General features: G+C 36.6%; 2 protein-coding genes across 2 annotated transcripts; both read left to right on the plus strand.

Annotated features, from left to right (window-relative positions):
• Positions 1 to 2851: 2851 nt before the first annotated feature.
• LOTGIDRAFT_143588 (hypothetical protein) lies at positions 2852 to 3793 on the plus strand (the record flags this gene model as incomplete). Its single annotated transcript, XM_009054278.1, has 1 exon — positions 2852 to 3793. One exon carries the CDS (start codon positions 2852 to 2854, stop codon positions 3791 to 3793), a length of 942 nt encoding a protein of 313 aa, XP_009052526.1.
• Positions 3794 to 10439: 6646 nt separating this feature from the next.
• On the plus strand, positions 10440 to 11042 carry LOTGIDRAFT_143601 (hypothetical protein; the record flags this gene model as incomplete). Its single annotated transcript, XM_009054279.1, has 1 exon — positions 10440 to 11042. The coding sequence occupies one exon, from the start codon at positions 10440 to 10442 to the stop codon at positions 11040 to 11042; it is 603 nt and encodes a 200-aa protein (XP_009052527.1).
• Positions 11043 to 11396: the final 354 nt, after the last annotated feature.

Genomic DNA, 11396 nt, shown 5'->3' on the forward strand with positions numbered 1-11396 from the left:
ATGACGGCTCTAGGGAGAGGGGGAATGGGGGGAGAGGGGTTGGGGTGGAGTGAATGGATCAAGAACAAAAACGTTCTGTAGCGTTCTGATCATACCCCACCCCAACCCATCTATAGGGTAACATCTTCCCCCTCCCCCTCCCCTCTTTGATTTTCATCTAAAACCTAGTATTAAAACATTATATTGTGATTTATTGTGGCTCATTTAGTACAGAAGTTACCCCATAAGATATTCCTACTCTAGTCTAGCCCCACCCCATTGTCGTTTTCCGATTAACGCCCCTTCCCATGCCCTCCCTGCTTATACGGATTATCTTGGGTAGTGATCATGACATAATAGAGTGCTTTATTGTACCCAATTTAGTACATAACATATTCCTACCCTAGCCTACAACCCCCTCCACCCCATCTATCGTGTTACACCCTCTCCTGCCCCCTACCCCCTCTGCCCCTCTCCCTGCTCGCCTACCCTCTCCCCCTGCCCGTCTACCCTGACTAATGAACATACCAATGGTATTGTTATAGCATAGTTTGAGTGTTTGATTGTACCCATTAGAATATTATAGTGATATATTTATACTTCAACTTGAATTGATGAAATAAATAGCGAGAGGGTAGAGGCCAAATACAAATCAATCAAATGTAAATCCCTATCGTTCAAGTATCACCTATACCCTTCACCAGCCTGATTATCACTCTGATAAAATATTATAGAGAAGATAATAAAGACTTATTTCTAATGAGTGAACCTCAAATAAAAAAAGTTGTTATAAACATTACAAAACACGACTAGAGGTTACAAATAGTTTTACCAGAACAACCGGAATTACTGACAGTGTCAGGGGATGTTGTGTGTAAAAAGCTTATGGAGTCCATAGTAAAACGATACTGGTGTCCATGGTTAAACGGTTCTGGTGTCAATGGTAAAAATTTCTAGTGTCCATGGTAAAACGTTTGTGGTGTCCATGGTTAAACGGTTCTAGTGTCAATGGTAAAACGGTTCTAGTGTCAATGGTAAAACTGTTCTAGTGTCAATGGTAAAACGGTTCTAGTGTCCATGGTTAAACGGTTCTAGTGTTCATGGTAAAACGGTTCTAGTGTCAATGGTAAAACGGTTCTAGTGTCAATGGTAAAACTGTTCTGGTGTCCATGGTTAAACGGTTCTAGTGTCAATGGTAAAACGGTTCTAGTGTCAATGGTAAAACGGTTCTAGTGTCAATGGTAAAACTGTTCTGGTGTCCATGGTTAAACGGTTCTAGTGTCCATGGTAAAACGTTTGTGGTGTCCATGGTTAAACGGTTCTAGTGTCCATGGTAAAACGGTTCTAGTGTCCATGGTAAAACTGTTCTGGTGTCCATGGTAAAACTGTTCTAGTGTCCATGGTAAAACGTTTGTGGTGTCCATGGTTAAACGGTTCTAGTGTCAATGGTAAAACTGTTCTGGTGTCCATGGTTAAACGGTTCTATTGTCCATGGTAAAACGGTTCTGGTGTCCATGGTTAAACGGTTCTAGTGTCCATGGTAAAACGGTTCTAGTGTCCATGGTAAAACGGTTCTAGTGTCCATGGTAAAACTGTTCTGGTGTCCATGGTAAAACTGTTCTAGTGTCCATGGTAAAACGTTTGTGGTGTCCATGGTTAAACGGTTCTAGTGTCAATGGTAAAACGGTTCTAGTGTCCATGGTAAAACGGTTCTAGTGTCCATGGTAAAACGGTTCTAGTGTCCATGGTTAAACGGTTCTAGTGTCCATGGTAAAACGGTTCTAGTGTCCATGGTAAAACTGTTCTGGTGTCCATGGTAAAACTGTTCTAGTGTCCATGGTAAAACGTTTGTGGTGTCCATGGTTAAACGTTTGTGGTGTCCATGGTTAAACGGTTCTAGTGTCAATGGTTAAACGGTTCTAGCCATGGTTAAACGGTTCTAGTGTCCATGGTAAAACGGTTCTAGTGTCCATGGTTAAACGGTTCTGGTGTCAATGATAAAACGTTTCTAGCGTCCATGGTTAAACGTTTCTAGTGTCCATGGTTAAACGGCACTGGTATCAATGGTAAAACGTTTATGGTGTCCATGGTAAAACGCTTCTGGTGTCTATGGTAAACCGCTTCTGGTGTCTATGGTAAAACGTTTCTGGTGTCTATGGTAAAACGGTACTTGTATCCATGGTTAAACGGTCAGGAGTTTTAGGAAGTCAATAACTACCGAGTTTAATAGATTTATCGTCTGATACCAGGTAAGTCAACTGTTGAATATATTCTATGGGCCAAGTTTTAAGAATATAAATTTTATATAAAAGGATCACCTGTATATATATATGCCGGTTATACTGTCCTGGTTATTATAACCTTATCATCAGTCTTTTCATTCTACCATGAAATTTACTCTATTGTTTAATATTACAATCTTATCTCTTATTCAATCTATTATCTGCTTTATATAACTGATTTCACAGTTTTGATATTCTAATGTAGAAGGGTCAAAGGTCATGTGGATGTGACACAATGCATCATTAAAGTTTTTGATATTAATCCCTAGGAAGCTAGGAAGATCATTGGCCATTTTGTTCTTGACTAGTCAGTTTGTTTCGAGCATACCTGTTCTGCTTATATCTTTAACTAATGATCTTTGTGCATTTTATTGCAGACGTACTGAAGTCGGGTGTTATTACTAAAAAGGAATACGAATAGCTGGAATTACGATTTATCAGTCCGTAAGCGAACAATTCTGTGGCCACGAAAGGGGTTGTAAGACGTGTTTTAAGGATACTTCAATCCGACTCATGCTCTATGTTGACTCAAATTTAACCGAAGTTATCGAAGGGTTGAAGTGTGTAAACGTTGGCTGTTCTAGTGAAAAATGGCGGAGGCAAACTGTGTGTCGAATGAGAAGATCCTGAGTGATATCTATAACGACCGACTACCGTGTTTATTGAGTCCTATAACATTACGCCATCTTGCTCGAGAATGGTTGAAGGAAGACACCCCTAATTTTGATTACGGTGGCTTCGTGGTAGGCGAAAAACCAGAAACGTCAGTGATTCTTTTAAAAAGTGCCGGAGTTTTAGCCGGGGTACCTTTTGTTAATGCTATATTTAAAGAATTAGATTTGGAAGTGGAATGGTTTTTCAAAGAAGGACAACGTCTAGAACCTATTCAAACTGTAGCCGCCGTCACTGGGAAGGTTCGACAACTCTTGTTAGCAGAACGTATTGTTCTAAATGTTCTTACTCGTGCTAGTGGAATTGCTTCATTAGCCAGAGAACTGAATTTTATAGCTAGAAGTTGTAGATGGGACGGGGAGGTGGCTGGAACTCGAAAAACTACGCCTGGTTTTAGACTAGTAGAAAAGTATGCTCTGTTAGCAGGAGGGGCGACAACTCATAGATACGACCTCTCTTCTATGATCATGCTGAAGGACAACCACATCTGGACAGCTGGTAGCATCACACAGGCAGTTAAAGACGCTAAGATCGTTGGTGGATTCAGCCACAAGATCGAGGTGGAATGTCGGAGTTTGGATGAGGCACAGGAGGCGGGAACCGCCGGAGCAGACGTGATCATGCTAGACAATTTTACTCCTGAAATCCTAATCAGCACCTCGACTGAATTGAAACGTCAATTTCCTCACGTGGTTATAGAAGCCAGTGGTGGGATTACTAAACTTAACATGGCGGACTACTGTGTTCCAAACGTCGACGTCGTCTCTCTCGGTTGTCTCACTCAAGGATATTCTGTTGTGGATTTTTCCATGAAAATTCAAAAAGATGGAAAGGACCCGAGAAACCTTCCAGTTCATTAGAGGGAGGAGAATTTGATAAACAATATCCGGTATACATGGATTGAAAGCGATAAAAGGGTGATTTTCTGGAACCTTTGGAGAACATGAATAGAATTTAGGGTGATATAATATCTAAACTTTATTAAAGTGCTTAAAATTACTGAAATGATATGAGCGAGTAGTAGCTTTAATTCCAGAAACAACCGAGAGTTCCTTCTTCACAATGTCAGGCTATTACGAATTTCCTTCACCTTGACTGCAATAGTCACCTTTCTTGTGTCACGGAATGAAGCGATCTGATTGGATTGTACGCTAGTAAAAACATTCAATCCAAACCCTAAACATTTTTGCTTATTGTTTACAGGCTTTCCGTTGAGACCTCTGAATGGCTATATTCATTTCGTACAATCCAATCAAATGACTGCATTTACAAACTTCTGTGATACAAGAAAGGTGGCTATTTATTGTAGTCAAGGTATAAGGCGACGTTTGTAATAGCTTGACAGTGTAAAGATGTAGGAATTCAAGAAACGTATATGTTTATTGATCAGAGTGATAGAAAGAAAGAGGGTGGGTATGATAAGCTGGAGTATCTAAATTCTATGTTGTTTAATACGTAATAAATGTAGTTGATGAAATATGTTTAAGGTAGAAATGAAATGAAATGAATGGAGTTTTACGTCCTACTTTTCTGCACCATGTGGGCTAATGAAGACGGGCAACGCCATACAGGGTGTGATGAGGGAAATTTTGCCAGGACAGCGGCATGGCCCTGCTTTATTTTCATCTGACGAGGATCGTGCGCAGTCTGTAGCACACGGGGCCTCGGTTTATTGTCCCATCCGAACTACTAGACGCAGCCCTTCCGACCTGCATCACTGACAGGGGGAAACCGGGTTGAAAATTCCGAAGGTATTATCTCGACCTATGCCGGGACGATTGAACCTTGATGTTTAAGGTAGAGTTATATATTATGTTCTAGTCATGTTGTATAGACAGACTACAAACTGAATAGTAATAATTCAGCCTGCTACCATCTCTTCACGTCTTATACAACATTTCTTTTAAAATAATGAAAATTTCACTTACCTTCTTCCTATTTTTTTAACTTTTTATTTTGTACACAAAACAAGCAAAAGATATTCTGAGATAGTGTAAGTGTTTATAAGTATATTAAACCATACTGGTGTTATATTATCCGGTATTTTCTTCTCCCCTTCGTCAGATCTTACCACAACACCTCTTATAATAGATACCCAATATCACAGCCGACCGTCTTACACACTTAAAGTGGCGTCTTCTGGGTTATTTTTGACAGAAAGAATTGAATCTGTGTTTTGGGTAAGTCTACTATTGTTTTGTAACATATTAAATTATGACTCCTCTTTGCTTATTTGAAGCATTTAAGATTGAATTGAAACAAAGTTTTATCTACTGTAAGATTTGACGACATTTAGAAGTTGCGAGCACATATAACAGAAAATATTCTTCTGTGTTTTCTGTTATATCTACTGTTGTTTGTGTATTTTATTATAACCTAAAAAGACTCCTTCGTGCTTGTTTCAGTAAGAATTCTAATTAAGGCTCTACGATGAATCATTCTGTTATTACCTATTACCATCTTTAAAACGTCATACTTATACCTTGACGGCAATAACCACTATTCTTTTATCAATGAAGTTTGTAAATTAGTGATTTGATTGGATTTACACTAGCGAATACAGCCAATCAGAGGCCTCGACAGAAAGTCTGTGAACTCAAAACCACAATGTTATAGTCTTTCTGTCAAGAACTCTGATTGGCTGTATTCGCTACCGTGAAATCCAATCAAATCGTTGTATTGTGAAGATAACAAAGGTACTAAAATAAGACCTGAAAATGTCAAGTGAAAGAAAATCGTAACTTTGAGATCTGAATTTTAAATAGAATAATATATTTGAAACTATTCCACACTTCTCTTTATAAAACCATCTTAAAGATATTAAATAATATTAAATATTTATTTTCCTACAAAACATAGCGACAATACTCAATGGCAAATATAGCCAAAATCTTATCGTTATATACACAGGAAGAGAATTGTCTGTACACCCACCATTACAATTCAGAGGTCCCAAACGGCACCTGATTAATGATTTATAGAAATGCCAGAAGATAGATGTACTTGGATACTTAATAGAATGTACAGCAGTACAAACTATACCAAATAAACACTACTAGCTGTATCAATAAATCGCAGGGTGGCTTTACATTTGGGATTGAAGCATGGTCCAGCCCTACAAAATATGATCTTCATTTAACAATCCACAACGTACCCCTCCAAAAAAATTATCCCCACCCCCACCCCCACTCCGTTGATATCACGATATACAAACCCTCTTGTAACAGTGAATTTAATTGGATTAAATCAACTATCACATAATCAAAGCGAACTTAAGAATGTTGTCAGATGGGGCTTGAGTGAAGCAAGCCACAGAAAAAAAAGAAACAAAATATCTATTAGACCTGTATTCTAATTAGATTGAAGTAACCCACTGAAAGAAAGCGAAACCAAAGATTGAGATTTATACTATAAACGAAGACTAGGTCTGTGTAAGAATCCAGTCTGGTCTCTTTAAAACAATTTAGAAAGTGAAATATGATCTTCAAGGTTTACCGACGAGAGAGAGAAAGTTGCAATGGTAAATTCCACGGCATGTTCAAGTCATTAAGTAGAGAAAGTTTTGTATCTCTCAGACGTTTCATTATTATAGTCAACATCGTTATACATTGACAATACAATAATATTACATGATAGACTCATTAGAGGCATTGTAAAGAGATTTACTAATATTTTATGCGGATAGCGGACGCTGATAGCACCAGCCAGTACGAACTGCGACTTATACCTTGACAGTAATAGACATTCTTTCGAGAGCTCGGATTAGCTGTATGCTCTAACGTACAATCGAATCAAATCACTGCAATCCTTGTATATTAGAAAGGTGGCTATGACGGTCAAGGTATCGTCTCTTCAACTTGACTGGAACTATTACATATTTCTACCCTGTTTCACTTTAGTAGTTAATGAAATAATAATTATTACATTATTTTTTGACAATTTCTAGATAGTCGTTACGTCCTATTTACATTTTCTACCACTTAATGACACAGAATTTATACCTCGCATGGCAATCTGTACAGAAGAATTTAAACGTAATACAGGTAAACACCTAAAATATTAATAGATATTCTTGGGTTACAAGTGGTATCAGTTGTCTAGAAGAGTAAGCATACCCTGCCTGGCACCACACCCGTCATAGCTGCTCAACATTACACAACAAACACTACAAATAAGAACATGCCTCATATAAAAAGTTAGTATCTTCTACCAATGTATTGCCATTTAAGAATACATCAAACCTTATCTCTTCACAGCGCACAGCACCATGCATTTAAGAAGTGAATGGTAAAATTTGTTAAAACCGGCGGACCGGGGACAGACAAATGTTTGGAGCCCTCTGACCACACCACACCCCCCCCCCCCCTTCTATAAACACCACTAAGGGTATATAATTCAACTATAACTATGAAAGGACACAAATCGAACCATTGTACTTACTTGGAACGTTGCGGCTTCTACGAATAACGGTAACGTGTACTCTAGACGTCGGATTCGTTCCTTTTTGAATTATAAGGACCATTTTTCACCTTTTTGTCAAATAATCCACATTTTTCTCCTTAATTGGGCAACTATTTATACTTTTGTTCCGTTTTTTTGATCACAGTTATAATGATCTGAATTGATGTCTTTTTTTTTTATTCTATTTTAGATCTTTATTTACTTTATCATCCAATCATCCTGGGTGGGGTGGTGAGATATTGAGGCTTCATTTTAAAATAGATCAGTTTGGTAAATAAAGAGTCGTAATTCAGTGAGTGTTCATGTTGAATTTCAATGACAATTGCTCAAAATTATGAAAATCGGGAATAAATTATGACGAAATTGTAAATAAAAATTGTGCTGTCACCCCTGTGTTTAAAATAGATAGATCTGGCTATCAGAGAGAGAGAAATAGAGATATATAAGAGACAGGGATACGATGACAAGTGTTTCAAACTGGACGTGTGACTATGTACATAAACCCCAGTGAATAGGTAACAAATATAGACTGTACTGTCCTCTACATCGTCTCATTATAAGATCTATTGTATCCCGGGACGAATTGAAATAATATCTTTTATACTTACATCAATACATACTTGTTCTTCTCGTGGTTACCGCATAGTATTACTACCTCCTGTCTTTGAAATCAGATTATTCTTGGTCTAATGTTCATCTCGATCTAATCCGATTTTGTGACAGAAAAACAACAACAAAATATTTTGGGGCTGTGAGCAGATGATAACACTGAACCCGAATACCCTGTCTAAACCTGCCAATATGTCTTCAACATAGTGTTAGAACCAAGGATAGTGGAGAAATGGTATTCAACGCACCATTTAAGAGTCTTTGATATAAATTAGCGCCGTTTTGGAACCTTACTGTCGTCAATGGCACTTAAACTGGCTATGGTTCGTCCTAATCTAATTATAGATTAAGGTGTGAAGACTACGTTTTGAAAAGTGTTGCGGATATGATCGTGAGCTCCATCAGCTGGTAATATTAATAATTACCAGGCCCGTAGTTACAGGGGGAATGCACCACGGAAAAAATGTTTTACTCCTCTGGATATATTACTTGCCCCTCCGAACCACTACAGGGCTAATAGTAAGAGAAGTATATCATTCAATAATTCTTACCTGCCATGTTATAAAACTATTTGTTCATATTTTAGATGAAAATATAAATCTCCCACATTAAAAATATCATTCACAATTTCTTTTCCAAGTTTATCTATTATAATCTGAACTAGTTCTATAACTGTCTTGATACTTGAAAAGTATAATCTGAACTAGTTCTATAACTGTCTTGATACTTGAAAAGTATAATCTGAACTAGTTCTATAACTGTCTTGATACTTGAAAAGTATAATCTGAACTAGTTCTATAACTGTCTTGATACTTGAAAAGTATAATCTGAACTAGTTCTATAACTGTCTTGATACTTGAAAAGTATAATCTGAACTAGTTCTATAACTGTCTTGATACTTGAAAAGTATAATCTGACCTAGTTCTATAACTGTCTTATACTTGAAAAGGTATAATCTGAACTAGTTCTATAACTGTCTTGATACTTGAAAAGGTATAATCTGAACTAGTTCTATAACTGTCTTGATACTTGAAAAGTATAATCTGAACTAGTTCTATAACTGTCTTGATACTTGAAAAGTATAATCTGAACTAGTTCTATAACTGTCTTTATACTTGAAAAGTATAATCTGAACTAGTTCTATAACTGTCTTTATACTTGAAAAGTATAATCTGAACTAGTTCTATAACTGTCTTGATACTTGAAAAGTATAATCTGAACTAGTTCTATAACTGTCTTGATACTTGAAAAGTATAATCTGACCTAGTTCTATAACTGTCTTTATACTTGAAAAGGTATAATCTGAACTAGTTCTATAACTGTCTTTATACTTGAAAAGTATAATCTGAACTAGTTCTATAACTGTCTTTATACTTGAAAAGGTATAATCTGAACTAGTTCTATAACTGTCTTTATACTTGAAAAGTATAATCTGAACTAGTTCTATAACTGTCTTGATACTTGAAAAGTATAATCTGAACTAGTTCTATATATGTTTTGATATTTGAAAAGGAATTATTTAAAAGGTTTACCATTCTATGATTTAGTAAGGTACATGTGTCTCTTCAACTTTAGTTTTTCACCACGTTCTGTGTATCCTAAAACAATTCAGAAATTCTTCACGAATATCTAGAACATTTCCAGGACACCGGGGCAAAGTTAAAATTAAGTGTTTAATGACGTCACTAATCGCAAAATATGCTTTATAAGGACTTCGGGATTAGCGACGTCATTAAATGCTTAGTTTTAGTGGAATTGCAGAAACCACAGACATGTCCTACGACACAAGACCTACACACCATTTCAAACTATAATTCTACTTATTAAGTTCTAGAAATTCCTGACAATTCCAAAAACACTCTCAATCTGCCAGGAACCATCAGTAGGAATTAACAAGACCTGGCTGGCCATCTGGTGTACTGGTCAGTCTATATTTGATGTATGATAAATATAACATAAACAATTATAGTTATTTAAATTATACTCGAGGTCTGGTGGGAAGGCAAGACGCTGGTTTCTGATTTTTGATTCTAGTTTTCGGTGGTTACCATCTTCAGGTCTGGACTGGTCACATGCTAGTTTCTAGTTTCCCATTATATACGGTCTGAAAGGAAGCAGGGTGCTGGTTTCTGGTTCTGGTTTTCTGTAGTTACCAGCTTCGTGTAAAGCAGGAGTCGAATCTTGGATATTATATACTGGTGTGTACTATATACTGGTGTGTACTATATACAGGTGTGTACTATATACTGGTGTGTACTATATACAGGTGTGTAATATATACTGGTGTGTACTATATACAGGTGTGTACTATATACTGGTGTGTACTATATACTGGTATGTAATATATACTGGTGTGTACTATATACTGATGTGTACTATATACAGGTGTGTACTATATACTGGTGTGTACTATATACTGATGTGTACTATATACAGATGTGTACTATATACAGAAGTGTACTACATACTGGTGTGTACTATATACTGGTGTTTACTATATACTGGTGTGTACTATATACTGGTGTGTACTATATACTGGTGCGTACTATATACTGGTGTGTACTATATACAGGTGTGTACTATATACTGGTGTGTACTATATACTGGTGTGTACTATATACTGGTGTATACTATATACTGGTATGTAATATATACTGGTGTGTACTATATACTGGTGTGTACTATATACAGGTGTGTACTATATACTGGTGTGTACTATATACTGGTGTGTACTATATACTGGTGTATACTATATACTGGTATGTAATATATACTGGTGTGTACTATATACTGGTGCGTACTATATACTGGTGTGTACTATATACAGGTGTGTACTATATACTGGTGTGTACTATATACTGGTGTGTACTATATACTGGTGTATACTATATACTGGTATGTAATATATACTGGTGTGTACTATATACTGGTGCGTACTATATACTGGTGTGTACTATATACAGGTGTGTACTATATACTGGTGTGTACTATATACTGGTGTGTACTATATACTGGTGTGTACTATATACTGGTATGTAATATATACTGGTGTGTACTATATACTGGTGTGTACTATATACAGATGTGTACTATATACAGAAGTGTACTACATACTGGTGTGTACTATATACTGGTATGTAATATATACTGGTGTGTACTATATACTGATGCGTACTATATACAGAAGTGTACTACATATTGGTGTATACTATATACTGGTATGTAATATATACTGGTGTGTACTATATACTGGTGTGTACTATATACAGGTGTGTACTATATACTGGTGTGTAATATATACTGGTGTGTACTATATACTGGTGTGTACTATATACTGATGTGTACTATATACTGGTGTGTACTATATACTGGTGTGTACTATATACTGGTGTG

Source organism: Lottia gigantea (assembly GCF_000327385.1).
Source record: "Lottia gigantea unplaced genomic scaffold LOTGIsca_210, whole genome shotgun sequence".
NCBI classification, from domain to species: Eukaryota; Metazoa; Mollusca; class Gastropoda; family Lottiidae; genus Lottia; species Lottia gigantea.